General features: G+C 30.9%; 2 protein-coding genes and 1 non-coding gene across 4 annotated transcripts; 2 read left to right on the forward strand and 1 right to left on the reverse strand.

Annotated features, from left to right (window-relative positions):
• Window positions 1-308: 308 nt before the first annotated feature.
• Window positions 309-4,988, reverse strand: LOC105330357 (uncharacterized). The gene is made up of 3 exons (XR_010714141.1): window positions 4,842-4,988; window positions 640-759; window positions 309-329 (listed from the first exon to the last, which is right to left on the reverse strand). It is a non-coding gene; the product is annotated as an uncharacterized protein (transcript).
• Window positions 4,989-5,102: 114 nt separating this feature from the next.
• On the forward strand, window positions 5,103-8,281 carry LOC105330356 (ETS-related transcription factor Elf-5). 2 transcript variants are annotated; one of them, XM_011431991.4, is made up of 4 exons: window positions 5,103-5,201; window positions 5,739-5,981; window positions 7,539-7,658; window positions 8,243-8,281. In XM_011431991.4, the coding sequence occupies exons 1-4, from the start codon at window positions 5,165-5,167 to the stop codon at window positions 8,263-8,265; spliced, it is 423 nt and encodes a 140-aa protein (XP_011430293.3). In that variant the 5' UTR covers window positions 5,103-5,164; the 3' UTR covers window positions 8,266-8,281. The 2 variants fall into 2 exon arrangements, with proteins under 2 accessions (XP_011430293.3, XP_019923686.1); XM_020068127.3 differs by lacking the exon at window positions 5,103-5,201 and adding an exon at window positions 5,249-5,427.
• An 8,823-nt stretch (window positions 8,282-17,104) lies between these two features.
• LOC136275621 (uncharacterized) lies at window positions 17,105-20,812 on the forward strand. Its single transcript, XM_066085229.1, has 7 exons — window positions 17,105-17,204; window positions 17,355-17,546; window positions 17,639-17,720; window positions 18,071-18,249; window positions 19,344-19,502; window positions 19,838-19,953; window positions 20,555-20,812. The coding sequence occupies exons 1-7, from the start codon at window positions 17,117-17,119 to the stop codon at window positions 20,810-20,812; spliced, it is 1,074 nt and encodes a 357-aa protein (XP_065941301.1). The 5' UTR covers window positions 17,105-17,116.
• The last annotated feature ends 102 nt before the right edge of the window (window positions 20,813-20,914 follow it).

Raw genomic sequence — 20,914 nt, forward strand, 5'->3', positions numbered from 1 at the left:
CGTGACAGGTCATCAAACTGTCTGGCACCTTATCACCTTGGGTTTTACGTTGTTTCCAGATCAAATTGATTGTAAAGGATCTGTGACAGCAGAGCCAATTTACAAGAAGTTCTTTACAAAATGTTCAAAGGAACTGTGTCAACTATTTTTCTTAATTATCACTATTAAAAAGTAAAAAAAAGTTTTTAAAATTTCTAAAAATGAGTATTTATTTATTAAGGATCAAGATTAAATTCTTGTACACCTGCATCTGCCGTCGATGCAGTGACGTCTGTCTCTAGGGCAATCCCAGCTTGTAAGGTCCAAACAGTTAGCAAGGGATGTGCATGCTGTAACAAAATAATGATTGATGATAGGTCATTTTTGAAATCTTGAAAAAAAAAAAGATTGTTACAAAAGATCTTTTTGTAGCAACCTAGTTGAAACCGGTCAATATCTAATTTTAATTAGATTGCAAAGGTGAATAATAAGATTGCTTATTTTTTTTTCACATTTTACCTTTATCAATTCTGAATATCATCTTCTTTGCTAGTCAAGGGTTTTCGGTCCACTCCACTTGAGTTTATGGGGAGCGGAGTGGACCAAAAACCTTTGGCTAGCCAAGATGGAATATTATATACTACTTAGTTTTAGACTTACAGAAGTCTGTTGCCTCAGTGCATGTGCAGAGTCCATGGACGCAGTGCAGCTGGCTGTTATTGTCACACTGTGTGTGACGACAGTCTCCGTCAGCACGGCAAGACTCGGCTGCTACGTAACCTGGAACGAAGACGCCACATTCATTTCATTCTTACTAGTTTTCGTCGTTAAAATTTAATTTGTGTTGTAACACGCTTTCTTACGTTAAAGTAAAACGTATAAATCCTTCTGACGCTATGTTAGAATTTTGCTTCGCGGTTTATATATTAAGCTTATTCTGTCCAAACTCAATCTATACCAGTTTAAATCTACTTATGCATTTATTACTTAAATAAAGTCTATTTTAACAAAGATTTAATTAAAATTTGTCTGCTCTTTCTGGTTTTTTAAAAAGTAAAATGCAAGTATTTAACGTGAATATATTACCAATGACAACGGCGAGGAGAATTAAGACCTTCATGGTAATCTCAAGTTGTCCACTGCAATAGTGTATAATCTTTGATTCTTCGTTTTCTATCTATTTATAGTGTTCACAAGATCAACTAAGGTCAAAGTTGATAACACGATTTCGTGAATCTCTGGAGAATAACTTAACTGACATTTTCTGCATATATAATATATTGAATTATACATATATGAGCTCTAATTATGTATGCCTTCTTTAGAAAACTGCAATGAGATAAAACTCTGTCAATCTTAGTTTTAATGTAATCTTAATTAATGTCTTAATTAATTAAAAAGAAACAAATTTTGTTAAAAAATAGATGACAGAATAAACATGTACATGTATTTTAAAAAGGACCAACATTAGAAATTATTTTATGAAAGTCAGTTATTTGGCAGCAATTATCATTAGTCTTTGATAAGATTGCACGGCTGTATACAGTTCCTGACCAATGTACATGTAACGTGAATCACGGAAAGTTCAGGAAGTATGATATGATCAAAGTACTACTGCTAGTATCTTCCTCTCGATTTTGATAAAGATACACGTTAGGTGTACTGATATTTGGACAAAGTCATTCTAACCATTAACCTAGAGTTGCTCATAAACGGAATGAGATACTAGTAGATGGTAGATCCAATATAATATTTGTTTCTTATTTATATAACAGCAAGGTCTTAATCTTTTGATTTTAAATGCATGAATGTATAAATTGATAATTAATAATTTCATATAATGCTATTCTTGTACATGGATATCTAAAATAGTTCTATACAGAATGCAAGAAGTAAGATATTTGCAAAATGTAAAATTAAGATAACAGGTACCTTAAGTTTATTCTTTTTTATGGGTTGAAAAAAAAAACATTTTGACTACAGCCTGTAAATATCAACACCATTAAAGTTGTGTTGACGATTTCATTTTATCCAATAAAAGAAAAACAACTGTTGCAAAATGGAAGATAATCCAGCTTGCATTGACAAATATAACATAACATAACCTTACAGCCAATACAGGGTGCAATTATGAAAATGGGATATTACATTCGACTTTTTTTTCAGGAGTTTGGTAAAAATCGTGATTAATTTTTTTTTTTTAAATTGTTCCCCAGATGTCACTGCAGTCTAAAAGTAGTAGTTTTGATTGTAAATTCTATTCAAAGTACATAAGCAAAATTGGTTCGGGGTAATGAAGTCGGTATATTTAATCTCAGAAATATCAAGGTTTTATTTGCACTCTTCAAACTAAAAATAAAAATGTCGCTGCGGAGAAAAAAATCATTTTTTGAAGAAAACTTTTAATCTTGTATATTAAATTTTTATTGTTTTATCAGTATTTTCCTTGCAAAAAATTAAATCCACTTAGTTAGGACGGATTCCTAGTGTATATATATTCTTGCATCTGCGTCTTCTGTATTTTTATCTTATAAAGTAATACAAGTTAGTTGTAAAGCACTCCTGTAAATGAATGTTTAAACGACAGGTCTGCTGACAGTATATCAAAGGAACACGTATCAACTATTACAAATCTGATATTACTCATATTAAAAACTTATGTATTCTATGGTAATTGAAAATTATAAATGTCTTCTATTATAAAACTGCGATTGGAAAAAAAATTTGACCATCATAGTGTTTATCCAATTTTGATCAATGCCTAAATCAATTTAATTGAAAATAAACAAAATACGTTTGAAACTTGATGACAGAGTACATTTTCAACCAAAAGTAAGTATAAAAAGAGAGCGACAAATGTTTTTTCCTCAAGAATTAATTTTTTAATTACTTGGCAGCTATTCTCATTAGTCTCTGAATTGGAAAACACGATTGTTCACAGTTTCTGACCAACGTACATGTAACGTGAATCACGAAAAGTAAAATGTGATATGACCAAGCCATTTTTGTTCTCATTTCCAAGATAGGTACACACTACGTGTATTGAAATTTGGACAAAGCCGTTCTAACCCTTAACCTAGATTAGCTCATAATTTGAATAAGATGCCAGTAGATGAAAGAACCATTTGGCATATTTGTTTCTAATTTTTAATAAAAGCGTGGTGTTTTTGTTCATTAATTATAGTGCATGTCAGACTTTATAAATTAAAAGATAATTAAATGACATGACAGTTTATTTTCATAAATAGTGAAAGGACCCTGTTCATGTTCATAGAAGTCACTAGGAATTTTCATATGAGGATTCTATTTCATGAATATTTCATTTTTTTCTGAGCAGAACGCAATGAGTCCGTGCAAAATTTTGATAACACGCACAGTGTATTCTACTTTTCGACTGAGAAAAATATGTTTTACTGCAGATTGGATATATTAAACACAATCGAGGGCATTAGGGACAATATTAATTCTTCCAATAAAAGAAAAACAACTGTTGCAAATGGAATGTAATCGTGATTGTATTAACAAATATAACGTTCTTCTGTAAGATTACCGGATGACATATAAGAAATTAAATTATTACATGTTAAAAACGAATATTTTTTTCTAAGAATCGGCTAATTAAAAATCGTCAGCTCTATAACTTTTTGGTTCCACGGGGATACATGTAGATTTACGGCGAGAGAAATTGCCATATGCCAGGACGCTATCTAATATTACGTATTTCAATAGTAAATAATTATAGTATACAGTATATACTGTACATAAGCAAGATTCGTTATGGGGTAGGGAGGTGGTTGTTAATTCATTTAAGAATAATCGGGGTATCATTTGCATTTTTCAATTCAGATATACATGTAATTTTTTTACTGTCAAGAAAGAGATTTTTTAATGTTAAAACCGTGTAATGTTTTAATTCCTTTTTTTTTACTTTTAAAAGTAATTTAGATTTCTTTGCCAAATGTGTTTGAGGCGGACCCCTGGAGTACTTTTTTATAACCGTGCCTTTTTATGAGATTTTATGAGGTAATTATAAAACATGCAAATTGTAAATTTGCACCCAATTCAAAAATATGTAGAAGATAACTTTTTTACCGTAAGTTAATGGAACCCATATCAAATATAATTATTGTTATTGCTCATATCAAACTTCAGGAAATAGCTGCCGGCGGATCACCCCCAACAATTGTGTAAATGTTCATGTAGATTTAAAAAAATTAAGATCTCAAACATCCTTAACAATATCATCTTCTTTTTATTAATTGGTGTGCTGTTGTGGGGCTATTACAGGCTTTTAGACAAATCATGCCACGGGTAGAGCATCCGTAAAGAGAACGTAACAAAGAGTCAGTCGGTTGCAGATCTTGAAATGTAGTAGATTTACATTAATAACACCACCCCACCTACCTACGGACTCCATTGTGAGTAAGTAATAATTAAGATAGGTATATACAAGAGAAATCTTTTTAAAATAATGTATATAAGAGCCTATTCCCCTACGGATAAGGGGTAGATGACCGAATGCCTAGTTCAAAAAGTATGTTTGGGGGGGGGGGGGGGGGGGGGTAGTGCATTGGTTTCGGGTGAGAAATGTTACTCCGGATCCGGGCCTTTTCTTCATGAAAAATTAAATGTGATAAAAATGTTAACATGAAATATAATAGGTAGCTCATACATTTTGTATACACATACACAATATTTTTTACGTAAGGTATATATGAAGAGATCGCCTTGAGTTTGAAGGGGCGGATCAAATTAAACAAGATAGACTACTAAGATAAATTAAATGAATGCACTTCTGAAAAATGAAACATGATTTTTATTTGAACATATGTCAGTGATTCAATAATAGCAACTAAACTTACCCTATAACAGTAAAACAGATATCTGCAGAAGAATTTACGAAACACTTTGTAACCTTCGATATAGAAACAAAAAAAAAAAAGAAAAACCCAAGTAATCAGTTTCGGGCTGATCCCCGGATCCCGATTGTTGTTATCGCAGTGGGCTTGTCAGATGTTTGTTTGGTTAATCCCGGTCATTTAGTTCAACCAAAAATTGGCGCGAGTTCGTGCAGGATACTTCCTCTTTGTTCGAACTCTTCAAATTCCCACAGCATTGACCAATCAGAAATCTTCCGGGTTGTCGTTCATTCATGAAATACAGCACACTCTCCTAACGATACTACATGTGTATCGATCGTTGTCATACCATCATTCGCATGAGTAAGTCGTTGTTGAAAGACTTTAAGATTGTTCCTGGTTAGAAAAAGAATAACTATTACGTAAAAAAGAACCCCCTAGTATCTAAAAAAAAATTAAGCTGATAAAAATGCATTAGTTCTCGATTGTCATTGGATAGTTATGTATTGGTAGTTTTTTCGTCGGAAAAACCGGGTATGATATCTCGGCTCATACGCGATTTTGAAAATTGTGGTCAAACTGGACAAAGGTATATTTACAATTAGCATTTTAGTTTCATTGGGAAACATTTTATTTTTTGGTTTCTTTTTAATTTAGCTTTTAGGGCATTGATTGTCAATTTTATTTGAATATCCGTAGTAGTTTATGTTAAAAATCTCGCGATAGTGAATTTTAGCAGTACTCAATTTTTATGTTTTGAAATGTTTAAAATCAATAACGTTTTAATATTGTCTCATGAGTCTAATATTTTGTATTTTTCATTGAATATCTAACCAGTTTTACCCGGTAGTCTAGCCAATATTTTAAAAAGCAAATATATTTGAATTTCCAAACGGGTAGATTCCCTTCCGCGCTGGGCCGCTTTGCATCCCAGTAACTGGACATCGGTAGAGTTGACACGGTGGTTGGAATATGTGGCGGAGGAATATAAAATGGACTCTGAAGCCACACACAATATGGTGGAGAGTTTCCAAGATCTAGATGGCCGGCGACTTCTTCAAATGACCCTGGAGGATTTCAGAGAAATCAGTGAACAACATGGCGAATTTCTTTTTGAAATTTTCAAAAAGATGTGTACAGTGGGTAAACAAGGATTATTTATTTTATTAAAGAAAACACATAGACAACCAGAAAACAATTCAAACAAATTTTACACGATTTACAAAAGTGAACAAACATAAAACAGCATAAAACGAACGTCAATTAAACTGAAATATTGGAGATTGAAATAAAAATACAAAATTATCTTGTTGAAAAATCTATGTTGCAGTTTAAAAGTAACTATGAAATAATTTAAATTGTTGCAGATTATTTTGATACCCTGGCTCAATCAGATTAAAGAAAAACTAGTTGTAAAAAGTTTACAAAAATGCATGAGTGAACATAAATATTTACAAACAGTGTTATTAATATATTAAGTACATGGAGAAGGAATATTATCCAATTTCAAAAAGATGATTGCTGTACATAAAATATGTTTTAATTTCAACGTATACATTTAATAAGGGTAAAAAGTAATTGCAAATACAAATTAAGTTAAGTTGATTATTATATTAGCTCTGCAGCTTTATTAAGTGTGAACAATTTAAGATGAGATTTGGTGCAATGGTAGGGTTTGTCTGTTTGTTTTTTTATTTGTTTTTTTAACAAGAGAACACTATATTGTCTTTTGTGTAAATACGTACATATACATAGGTGGTAAACATAACATGATAAGCATATTATAACTATTATTGTTCATATTTCAAGTACATGTATTTAAGTATTGTAGAACTTGGTGGTCTTTTTATGGTATTACTTTATTCAGTGTGAACGGAACAAAGCCGTAATGAATGATCATTAATGTTACAAAAGGATATAGCAATAATTTTATTCAGTCTTACATTTAATTTATTTAATTTTTTTTAATCTTTATTGTATTTTTGTATCTATGGTTTCATTGACTAAAGGTATGACTGTATACTTTATTAATACACTTTTTAACACTTTTTGTTTATTTTTTAATGTAACACTATTAGTTGAAAATCATCAATTGGATACTTGTAAAATTGTTGTTTAAAACCAAATCTTTTTATAATTTTTTCTTCCAAAAGCCCAATTTCCGTGTCTATTTTATTCCCAGTGTCCCTTTTGATATAATTTACTTCAACAAATATAACATAAAACATGACTGTAAATTATATTAGAAAGGACATCAGTTATATGTATTGTATATTTCCAATAATACAAATGTCACTCACGTATACATTGACTTTAAATCAAAATTAAAAACAATCTCTGTCTGAATTTGACCTACATAAAAAATTCTTTAATTAACCCTAAATTATTGCATACTTTTAGTTAAGAACTTTGATTTTTAGACTCATAAAGCAAAAGGTTATTTTTATTTTATATATATACACATATACATACGCAGTAAAGTATCATACATAATTAGTTATATTAATGAAATATCTAAACTTATTATACTCCCAGAAGAAGATAGAGGGACTTAATATTCTAGCAAAAGTATTTTCTTCCTCTTCTTTTGTATGAATATACATGTTATATCGTTCATAATCTTGAGGTACCAACATTCTTATGTTAATTAATGACGATGATAAAGATGTGTGTAACAGCGATGATTTTGTCACCCCATAGATAAGCAGATGGCAGGTCTGGCCATGGTACACATGTTGCCCCCGATTTCAGAAGGGAGTAGATCCGCCACACCGTCACCCCCGGGATCCAAGGGCAATAATCGTAATGGGGAAGGAAATGGTACGTGAAGGATATAGAAAGTTGTTACAATGTTGAAATCTAGAAAGAGAAGTTACTTGAACAATAATTTAATTATACTTTAATCCTGTGCTTTGAAGTCTTTTTCTAAATTGGTAATATTTAGTTGAGTCATTCTCTGCATCTCCATTGATGTCTATTAAGGCCAAAAATAAAAACAATTTCTGGTTTTACTATTTCATTAGATAAAATTCTAATGCCATGGCTTGAGTTTAGCCAACGATATTAAATAATCATAATATTTGATTACAATGATTAAAAACCAATATTGAGAATACTGTAGTAATTCTATTGAAATTTACTTTGTTAGATTTGTTTTTTTTTTTGCACATGTACATGTATTTCCTTATTCATCTTTGGCATTTTTATATAATAGAATAGAATAGATAAATATATTTATTTTTCTTGAATCTGTTTCAAAGAGACTAATACTAACTTTACTTTTATTGTCCTTTTTATTTAATTAAAACAAAATAACTTGTCACAGGTAATTGTATTATGTAAAGGTATTGTAATAAATGTGTGAAGAAAGTTATTGAAACATACCGTGTATTTTCCATTTTCAGGGCTACAAAAAGAAAGTAAATAAAAGCATTTTAAAAACATGCAGTATTACGTTGTTCTACAAATTAGTTCCTTATTAATGGTTGTCTTGCAATTAATTAGGTTTTGTAGTTTTAAATTTGCAAACTCTCGATCGTAAGTCATTCCTTTTTAAAAAGAGGGCCTTAATAACTTAGTTAAGTTTAGATACAAATAAAGCATTAATGACAATTTCTTTATTTTCTTTTAAAGTGCATAATTTACAGTATTGGGAAAAATCCAATGAACAATAATACACATAATACATTACATGGGTTGAAGGTAGAAAATAGTAAAAAGGGAAAAATTTATTGAACATTAACTTAGAAAAATTACCCTCTCAGCAATAGTTTTAATGAATTCACAAAGATTTATCAACAATTTCATTACTAATATTAAATAATTGTTAAAATTTGTAAACATTTTGTTGTGTGTAGAACTATAAACGTATGAATACAACTATCTTATCTTGAATTGTTACATCTGTACAATGAAATAAATAATGAAATTCGTCTCTTATCTCATTACAGCCATGTATGGTACATTTACGATTTTCGTGAGGTATATATCTAACCATCTTCCTCTTTCTAAAGGCAACTTTGCATTACCACTTCTAAAAGTACAAACAATTCTGACATTTAATAGGCAGATCCAATAGGTGTTTTTCCAAGGATAATGATGTTCTATCTTTAATAATAATGTACATTTTGATGAATTATACATTTTTTGTTTGTTGTAATAACAGTCCTAATTCTCGCTCTGCATTGCTTATGTAACTTCATACCTCTTTTCCACAATTGCTTACATTGGTCTAAGAGTACAATGTATCTAAAATCAGTTTTCTTACGCCACTGATTAATAACATCTTGTTGGTAAAAACTAAAAGATAGGCCATAATCATTTAATATTTTAACAATAAATTTAAATTAACCAGGTCTGATCTGTTCGTTTTACCCAATACATATTGTTATTTTGACGAAACTTCATCATTTAGTTTTAAAAAAATCCAAAAACCAATTGTACTTTAAAGTGCAATCATGCGAACTTTAACATTAATTATTTAAGCTGAATGGATGAGAAGTTACGATAACATGTATGTCTTTAAAGTAACAGGATCAACGAGTACAACAAATCTTATCCCGTATTTCTAACTAAGTAACCTTTATCAGGCTCATTATTTGATAATAGATTTTTTATTAAGAAATAAACAAAAATGAACATGGCTGGTAACGTAATCATATCTTGTCAAGCCCGAAAAGCTTCTCATAAAATTTTATGACGTGTTAACTAAATTCATACCCTGCCTTTTAAACAGTAAAATGCTTTATTTGGTGAATCATGCGGATATGAAGGTAAAGACGTTGCAGATAAAAATACACAACCCGCGCTCGGTAATGACATTGCAGAAAAAAACAAATAACCCCCATAAGCTGGTTATGTAATTTTTTATGCAATGATCGCTACCTTCATTGACCGCATAAATTATCAAAGAATATTTTTATTTACTATTTTACTTAATCAATTCATTACTATATTGAAAGAAAGACATCTTTCTTTCAATACAGTAATGAATTGATTAAGTAAAATAGTAAGTAAAAGTAAATCAATTTTTAATGTACAGTTGTACGTTAGATAAAAGAAAATTAATAGAAGTTGTCTTATTTGGGAATTTGAATTTGACATAATCATGATTATTTCGTGCAGTCACTAATTTTAAGGTTGCCGAAGGTTTCCACCGATCGATGAACTGGTTGAAACTAGTTTTTGTAGATTTCAGTCCTGTCAGTTTTATATAAAGCTATAAACTAAGATAAACTCCATAAAAAAAATTGAAGAGTTCATACTTATGGACGTAAATTTTTACTATTATTACATGTTTAGCTAAATATGCGGTGAATATCGCCCAAAGCTGATAAATTATTGATATACTACAATTTATTCTTTCGCCACGAGTCATATTCAAACATTACGTAGATGCAAGTCGAATGATTGAAAAAGTAACAAAAAATAAAGTTGAAAAGTCAGGGGTTGTAATTGTTTAGTATATAATACTGTCTCTTAAATTTTGTTTCATAATTTCATCATATGACTTTTTCTGGTAACGCTAGATAAAAGAAAGTAAGTGCAATCCGCGTCTGAAATGTTTAATTCCATAGGATCATGGCAAATACAGGTAAAAGATTCGTTTTTAAGTTTTGAATAAGATGAACAGTGAAATAAAAAGGTAAAATATATCTTTCTATCACAACATGTCAGAACATATTATATACTATAAGGGTACATTTCAAGGCAGAAACAAGTACATGTACCTTTGTTAGTTTACTCGAATAGTGCGCACTGTAACCATTACGGCAGATATTCAGAAAAACAAAAAAGTCAAAATAATTAAACTAAGGACAATATTTCAAAAGAAGTTTGCATCCACAACCGTAAAATTGAAAACAAAAAGTGCATTCACAATGAACATTTAAAATCTTTAAACTGGTAAACGGTACAAATGCACTACTTATTTGAAATTCTTAACGACTTTTTAATACGTTTAAAACCATTTTCAATTGTCACTAATGATTTTTCATTGTGATTTGATCATGTACTGCATAAATGTTTCATCTGATCGTTTTCTTGATATGGCAGACATGCAATTATAGGCACTAATTGTGAGATGCTTAGTGCACCCTTTGTTGTATCGCAGACATGGCCGTCATCTTAAGGAAGGAGTCTTTTCATTATCAAACATACTTCTTATAATAAGAAATGCATGAAATTTTGACACAGTCAAACGGATCATATTACTTAATGATTCTATCAGTTTAATTAAATTTGACCTTTTTGTTTTCGGATAAAGGTCAGGTCAAGGTCACTACCTTTTTCCTCAACGTAAAGAGTGATAAAAATAAGTGTAGCTCTTTATAGTTCTGTAGACATTTGTTTAAGATTTGAAGATTCAAATCTTCAATGAAATCATAGACCATGAGAGTGTCTATCAGCTAATACTACTAAATTGGAATAAATATTTATACTAAAATTGATATTGCTTAGCCCGCATTTCCTCTAATTTTCTTAAATTTTGAAGAAATTTTGATTATTTTTTTATGCTTCCAATAATAAAATATTTTTTATTTTTATGTATTATGAAGACTTCATATAAAGATATAAATTGACAGAAAAGCTAATATATTGACCGTTTCATAAGAGAGAAAAACTGATTTTAGTGATTTTTTCACAAAAATCAATGTATAGAATGGGCGCTTTACAAAGCTTATAAAAATGTTATTTGATAGGCAAATCATATTTTAAAAACATATTCTGAAACCCAAGTATCATATTATTAGTTCACATTAGTAAAAAAAATCCAACATTATTGTTATTGTTTCTAAAATGCTAAAACAGACTCATTATATATATATAATCTGCAGCAATTCTGAATTGCGCAACATGTGAAATTTTCCTACGCCAATATTACGCCAAAAATATAGTCCTTGTTCCATTCTAAACATTTATTACATTTTTCTATGCCAAGTTGTATGATAGTAAAAAAGAAAGAAAAATATACTATTTTAATTTCCTTTCATCTTGATTTAATGAACAATTAATCAAATTTACGTTTGACAAGTCGAAAACCAGAAAAGACTCCTTCCTTAAGGTTAATATATGGAATACCTCACCCCCACAATGAACAACACAAACTCTCAATGAACTAGTTCCATTGTACCTTAAATCATTATGATTCATTTACCTTTAAAATACATGTGTACTTGTATCTTTCATTTTAAATTTTATTGTCGTGGCTGATGAAATTTATAAGGTAAAAAAACCCTTTATGGATGTATGATTATGTTTAAAGAATGTAGGATGCAAGAAATTAGAAAATAATAATTTTTAATCGTCTGTGTCCTTCATATAATCCGAAACAACGTTTCACTTACTTTGAGATGGTATCAGTATCATCACAACCAGTAGAAACACGAATTGTGCATAAACTATCTTTTTTATTTGGACCTTCTTTCATCATAGTATTTTTTCACATTGAATGACTGGGTCTAAGCTGCGGCTGAATCAATTTAGGAGGTTGGCATCTGAAATAATAGTATTGTCAATCATCTGAAAACCGCTTGGATATAAAGATGGGGACCTACAATGTTCATTTATTTCATTTGTGACCCATGTCATATGCCATTTTCAGAAAACATAGGGCCCTAAACAGAAATAATAATTTTCCTGAAATTTTTGCTAAAATTTGACATGGAAATTGATTATTTGAAGAAATCAAACAAATATTTATAGTTTAAATTATTATTTTGTTATGGTATAAATACAGTATGACGTTGGATACATGTAGTGACTATAAAAGTAAAATCTACGTCAAAGTTTGAAAATTCTTGCCCTACTGGTGGCTTCAAATGTCAGTACATAATGAACACTACAACAGATGTTACAAAATTTTGAAGTAACCAAGTTACAATGAAAATAAAAGAATATAGTAATGTCATCTTTACAAAACTTTGCATACAAATAGACATGTATTTAATGTCTCATTTAAAAGTAAATCAGTAGGGGCTACATCTCTCAAATTCTAGATATGGCATAAATAGCTAATTTTAGGCCAAAATTTGAGTTATTTTTTTCTTAACTTCTATGAAACATAAGCTAAATATGCCAAAATATATCGATAGAAATATCAAAATATTATTTTAATATGTCTTTAGAAAATCATGAATATATCATTATACACAAACTATCTAGAAGTTTGGTCTGCGCTGAAAATTAGGAAGCTAAAGTAACAGTACTCTAAAACTAGTAAGTTATGAAAATTGTGTATTTCCTTCTTGAAAACCTTCCGCCACAAAATATAGTACCGTACTAAACTCTGTAAAAATGTAAATTTCTAAAAACAATTTTATTCAATAAAGTTAATTTGGCATTATAAAATAGAAATATACTACTAGTACTAGTATTAATATGTGATGCAGAATTTTCAGACTAGAGGTGACCAAAAATGGCTACCTAAAAAGGAGCGAACCTCTCTAAAGTTTGTAATCAGGTTACAGCGAGCAAAAGAGGGCCACATTAAAAGTTAAAAATAAAATGAATTTTTAAAATTTGTTTATAGAAATGCATTTTAAACATATTAAAAATACAGACAAATCCTGGTAACTAATATTTAGTTGTACAGTACATGCTCAGCAAAGGCCATGCACATAGAACGACCAAACAGATAGTAAAACAGTTATCAAATGATCCAAAAACACATTTAAAAAAAAGAAGATATTATCTTTATATAAAGTAATGTTTTGCAAACAAGCTTATAATCAATGATTGAAATAATCGCCAATAAAATATATTAGAAAACAAAATCCATATCAACCGAATTAAGCATGCAGGTAAAAAAAGTCAAAGTTTATTCTAAAGGCACCGTTACATAGCCACTCTCCGGCCATAAAATGATTCACAGTATACGTTTTTTTTTATTTATTCATCATGACGCCTTAGTAAATTATAGAAATGTTATAGTTAATGTTGCTCTGTCAGATATATCTAAGTCGACTCGTCACAACATTTTGTCGACAGTTTTCAGTTTTTCACATTTTTGAAAATTCAACAACACGATCTGCCATTACCGAATTGGTTTAATCCAGTTGACAGACTACATGTATTTTCTGAAAGGTCGACATAAACATTCTGAAATACACCAAGTCAAATTATCCCCTTTTTGGGTCCGAAATTATTTATTTATGGAGGTATAGTTGTGCCAACACAGATAATTATGCCAAATTGTCCTGTTTTAAAGTAGAATGGTCATTGAAATTATCAACATACACACATTTTCGTGTTGTTTTTATACATGTATATGCGAAGTGACAGGTCGACCAAAACATCTTACAAAGTCAACTTGGTGAAAGAATTGCTACCGTACAATTTCAATTTTTGGAAAAAATGCTGAATCAAATGGATGTTTCATTTATATTTTTCAAGATTGCTAGTTGTCTTAAAGATTTCTTCATAACAATTTTCAGAATTTGAATTTCGTGTCATAAATATATTTTTTAATATTTACAACATTGATGTAATAAAAGCGTAAACAATTAATATATAAGTAAAACTAACGTATGAATAGTGTACCTATTACACGATATATACCTGTCTGCAAATGAAAGTGTTGAATTTTAAAGGACGTTGATGTCTTTTCACATGTCTTTTCAATCAATTTTCATTGTTGATATGGTAAATTAATCATGTGATAATTATGTTAGGAAATTGAGCAATACAGACCCACTCCATTGGAGTGTTTAAATGTTTTGAATGAAGTATCAAAACTTCATAGTTTTAAAGATAAGGAGAGTTTAGGACGCATAAAGAGAAAGGAATAATGACAACTTTTGTGCTTGTATTTCTGTTTTTCCAACACATTCCTTATGTTCAAGGCACGTATATTTATTTATTTTCTTCTTTATTTCAATAGTATTTTTCGGCTAAACTTGTAATATAATTTTCCATATCTTTAAATCTTACTTCATTTAAACGAAGGGTAATGTATTTTTTCGATCATGGAGACAAAACAGTATCTAAGTAGCACTTCTAAAGTCCATAGAAAGTTTTTTTAAATGAGAAAACTTGAAAGTATACAGTCATATGTGGTTACCTTAATGGCCCGAATAAATGGCTTGTTTTCAAACATAATTTATTTTAATCAGTGAATTTATATATTCTCTATAACCTTTTTTATTAACCTTTACATCATTAAACCATTGTTTATCGATATTTGACGATACTTTAAGCATAATATCGCATATTGCAGTAATAATAGTTTTAAAAAATGTTTGGAATTTAAGTAGAATTCAATTTGTTGGAACAAATGGAGCTTAAAAACAGTATTTTTAATATATAGCAAATAGTATAAATTAAGCTTCATAGGGCTTTTAAAGAGACCCGAGTTTGGTCAAAATTTATTTTTTCGTTTTTAATCACTTTTATATTTATTTTAGGAACTTCTAATAGTTAATCAAAATTGTGGTGTCAGTCGTCAGTTATGAGCAAGATACAGAGCTCATAATTCTTTGTCGTGTAATCAAAGGTCATGCCATGTTTTTGTTTACATTTTGAATGTTGAAAAAAAAAATTCCAGTTTAGACCTTTGTTAATGTTACAAAGGATAGAAACTGTTTCTTTATGCTCAAAAGGAAAAGGCAGATAAAAAATCAGCTTGATTTAAACAAGAGGCCAATTGGCCTTAACGGTCATCTGAGTAGCATATAACCCATACACAAACTTGTCGAAAGGTGTCATATATGCATCTAATCAATAAGGTTTCATACTGGATTAGAAAAATTGTAAATTTGTAATGATGACCACCTCCCTGCCTGAAATCTTTCAAAAAGAACTGTGAAACCTATAATTTTGGCGAAAAACTAAAAGATCTGGTCTACAAAATCATGAATTCAGTTTTCCTCTCAGGTGTGTGGGAGTGAAAAAGATAATTTTTTAACATTATATGGATTAACACTTATTCATCCATTTTGGCCATGCCTTAGAGTCAAAACCCATCCTTGAGGGGACATGAAAATTAAAATTTCAGTAGAGGACTTCCTGTTAAACATAATTATTTGTAAGTTTTTTATACAGATGTGTGAGAAGACAATTTTTACAAATTATATGCATTAACACTATATTGCCATATTGCCCCCCCCCCCTTCATGTCCTGAACCCCTGACCCAGGGGCCATGAATTTCACAATTTAGGTAGAGGAGTTAGTGGACATCATAACCATGTATTCAGTTTTTTGCCCATATGTGTGGAAGTAGAGAAGAATATTTTTTTAAGATTTAATACATTTTTACTATATGGCCATATTAGCCCCACCCTAGAGCCCGAACCCCTAACCCAGGGGTCATGAATTTCACAACTTTAGTAGAGTACTTCAGGGACATCATCATCATCATGCATTTAGTTTTTAAAAAATATATGGGAGTATAGAAGAAGATTTTCTAAGATTAAATACATTTTTACTATATGGCCATATTGGCCCCACCGTCTGAATTCCTAACCCAGGGGTCATGGATTTCACAATTTTGGTAGAGGGCTTCATGGACATTATCATCAAGCATTTAGTTTTTAAAAAATATATATGGGAGTATAGAAGAAGATTTTCTAAGATTTAATACATTTTTACTATATGGCCATATTGAACCCTATCTAGAACCTGAACCCCTGACCCAGGGGTCATGAATTTCACAATTTAGGTAGAGGGCTTCATATACATCATCATCATGCATTTAGTTTTTAACAAATATGGGAGTATAGATGAAGATTTTCTAAGATTTAATACATTTTTACTATATGGCCATATTGACCCCACCCTAGAGCCTGAACCCCTGAACAAGAGGCCATGAATTTCACAATTTTGGTAGAGCGCTTCAAGGACATCATAACCATGCATTCAGTTTTTTCCTCACGTGTGGAAGTAGAGAAAAAGATTTTTGAAAATTTGGCTTTTTTTTTCATATTTGGCCCCGCCCGTGGCACCCCAGGGATGGTAGAGCCATGAATTTCACAATTTAGATTCTTCTTACCATAGAGATGCTTCACACCAAAAATGATAACGACTGGCCGAGTAGTTTTCAAGAAGAAGTTAAAAATGTACAATTGTTAACGCACGACGCACGACGACGGACGAAGACCAATTGCAATAGGTCACCTGAGTGACTCAGGTGACCTAAAAACTTTAAAAGGTATATTAATTGGAATAATACCAACAAAACACATGGCATGAGCATTGTTGATATAATTCTGTATCTTGCTTATCTCTGACGCTCAAATCTTATTAACGTTTGCTTTAAATAATTGTTTGATGTGAGTGTATTATGTCTTTAGGACAGTGTTCTCCAGATACAATGCTTGGAGCAACTGATCCGGGGAAAACTTCAATCAGGAGCGTGGACCCTGAAACAGGTAACTCGACATTTAATTTGAAGAAGTAATTATTTCAAATGCATTTGTATGTAATGGATTATTTATGTTGAAACTCCAGATATTTAATTGAAAAAAACAAGAAAGCTATAATATGAATTATCAAAAGCTTACAATTTTCTTGCGTTGTAGGTCTAGGAATACTCCTCAATGGGGACGAAAGCACTACAAATTCCATTTCATATGCTGCTTCTTGCTGTGGCGTCATCAAAAGATGGAGTTTCAAACCAATCACAGCTGGAACAATTGAATTTCAAATTTGGCGACCAACAACGACAACGGGGATATATTCTCTCGTTGGAACCAACTCGTATTCCGTCACATGTTAGATATGAAATGATTTTAATAAAACATGCTAAAGAATTTTTTTTTTACTTTGCAGAACTTATTTTTATTATTCATATTCTGTATTTTAGCTTCTGAGCTTGAAAAGCAGGTGACTTATGACGTATCAGCAAGCGAAAGAATCCGTGTACAACGCAATGATGTATTTGGATTGTAAGGCTAACAGCTTAGTGGTTTTTGAAGTAAACGTTTCATTAATGTATATTGTTGGGTTTGTAGCTTAACACACATGAACTCACTAATTAAAATTGTATTAGTTGAAGCGTACTATTAGAAAGCATATTCCGCTGTTGCTTGTAAGGCTATTTTATTCAAGCGTCCTTGACATTTTTATTCATTAAAAGTAAAGTATCCAAAAATTGTATATTTTCCATGAATCTGATTAAAACTAAACGTCACAGGCCTTGCTTTGCTTACTGTTATAATTATGCGTATTTCAATTCAATTTTTTGTAATCAAATACCCTTATGCGTCTAATGATCCTTCTTTGAATTAAATGACAGCTTTACATCTTCTTTGGCATCAATTGGCTACAAAGATCTCGGAGGAACAGCGTCAACGGTCGCCTACACAAAGTCTATTACGATAGGACCATTGTCTGAGGGTGCCACGTTTGATTGGAATACAGGGACAGCACACGTAGACAGACGGGAGTACGCGCTACAGTGCACGCTGGACCCAGGTAGGGTTCTCCCTCTTTCATAGATACACGCACAGGTGCATTTTCAAATTTTGATTGATTGATTCACCTTGTGGCAAATTAGATCATCTTAATTGTGATAAAGCATTTACCGTTATATCTTTATAGTTTAGCTCTTTAATATCTAAAATACTGTCATGCATGCACGGGTTAAAAGCAATATGTTGTATGTTAAATTATAGCGTAGATATTTAAATGTATCAATATCTTACCTCCTGCTAATTTATAGAGAAGTCTACTACACTTATTGTAGTGATCAAATTAAAAGAGACGCCGCGGCCATTATTCTCGAATATACCTCGTATACCTCGAGCGTCATCAGAAAATTATCATATACCTATTTTTTCGCACTGGTCATAAAAGTGTAGTTTCAAACCGTAAAAAGTTTTTTAAACAATGTTAATTTCACATCTTAGTTCCAGTCAAAATAATGTGTATTTCCTCAAAAGTTTTTTTTTATCGAAGAGCTCCATGTTGCTGTTCCAATGACATTACTAGCACATTTGCACTGCTTGTTCTTACATAAAATAAATAAATAAAAGCATTAATATTAGTTTTGAATTACCCCTAAAATCTTAGAAATATGATTCAAACATATTTCATAAATGGGAGAGGTGCATTGAATATCGTACAAAAAATCTCTCGTCTGCATATCAGTCTGATTGGTAGCCTGTGTACATGTAGCTTTACTAACAAAACCTTTGGGGTTACATGGAAGAACAGTCTAAATGACCTTATTTTTCTATATATATATGGAAGCGATCAGAGAACGGTAGACTAAAAATCAACTGACAAAGTATTAATAACATGCACTTAAAACATTTAAGAAATTATTTCTCCCAACAAAAACGAGCAAATTGCGTTAATCAACCTAAGTTTACTCTAAATTTTAATCATTTTACTTCAAAAACTATACCCTATGACAAACCCTTTCATGCAATTTCTGAAAGACTGACGATTCATTCATGAAAAACAAGTAATGTTGTGAAGATAAATGCTCATTTTATTTGTAAAAAAGACTTGTGGATATACTAGGATACATGTTTTTGTTGACTGTTATCGTTGGGGTGTTTCAGACAATGCAGTATCTCCAGCTTTCACAAACTTAGACTACACACTGACTGTCTACGACGAAACTCCACCGGCCACGTCTTTGTATACGGTTTCCGTCACCGAGAGCCCAGAGGTTACCATGACAACGGCCACAACCTTTTTTACGTTTGACTCGAACTCAAGTAATCATTTTCAAAGAGAACAATAATTGTAACGTTTGTGTAACAAAAAAGATATTTATTAAAAAAAACCCACTAACGGCTAATAACAAGAGCATATGTGTCAAAAGAAATTCATTACTTATGAAGTAATACTTTGACGATTTGGCCATTAGCCATTTTTAGATAATTTTGACTCGATAAATGAACACACTGTTTCCATGATTAAATTACAGATATGATTTCATTTTTAAAACACAATACAAGAATAAGAAATGCTTTAAAACTGCGCAATGTAATAAAATCAATGATAGAAGTTGAAATTAATCGTAATTAAGTTATTTTTTTTTCTGTTGTAGAAGTGTTAGTGAGTGCCGGACCGTTGCCGATAGGGACTTATGTTTTAGAGTTTGAGCTGTCATCTGACTGTGGCTACACAGATTCTAAATCACTTAACGTCATAGTAGTCAATTCAGTAAGTGAAAGAAATACATTGTTTTAGTCAATATTACATTGAACTCTCCTTCTAAAGGGTGTAATAGAAAACTGAAAATGTTCTTTTTACGGTATGTTCGCCTTTGGACCTCCAGTAACATTAAAAGCAGCAACTGATTTATTTTAGACCATTTGTTTCGGGTTTTTGGCATGGCAGTAAATAAGCTTTCGGAATCATGAGAAATATATTTAGCACTCTCTGAAATGGAATCGGCGACCCCCAACCTCACCCTCCATAGAAAATGAATGCTGTGAGGTCCAGGATTGTTTTGTTAATATTCAAAATACTATGTTAAAACAACTAGTATATAATAAGCACATACTTTGATTTGTGGATGCGATGTCTGCATGATTTAGTTACCACCTACATGTACATGTAGATAGAGATTTTGAAAAAAATGAATATATAATGATCTAAAGGTTCAGTCATGGCAAATTTTCCAATTCGTTAAAATGTCCGTTTGTAATAACGTCGACGAATTTCATTATGATGCCATTTTTTTCATTCATGAACGTTAGTTTTATCAAGTGAGGTATGACTAGGGCTAATAATGATAAAATTATTGTTTTCAATTCATCAGCTTCCAATAATTTATGGCATACCTTCGACCACTTCAATTCGTGAGGACCATAGTTCTGAAAAAGTTATGTTTTCTTTCATCGTATATGACCGATCACTGCCCATGGATACGATCACGTGTAGTTTAGATGCCACTCCTAGCACAGATATTTTTTCATTGACCGAGGAAGGACCAGGTACCGTTGATATCATTAATAAAGAGAAGGGATATTTTGATACCTACAATTTAACAAACAAAATACATAGAAGTATATTTTAGAAAAATATTTCTAAGACTTATGATTATTGTCTGAATTTAAAAACAAATAGTTCCTGAAAATAATTGTTTTACCTGGTTTTATCTATGCATTAATGTTTAGAT

Source organism: Magallana gigas, chromosome 5, assembly GCF_963853765.1.
Source record: "Magallana gigas chromosome 5, xbMagGiga1.1, whole genome shotgun sequence".
In the NCBI taxonomy this organism is placed as follows: Eukaryota; Metazoa; Mollusca; class Bivalvia; order Ostreida; family Ostreidae; genus Magallana; species Magallana gigas.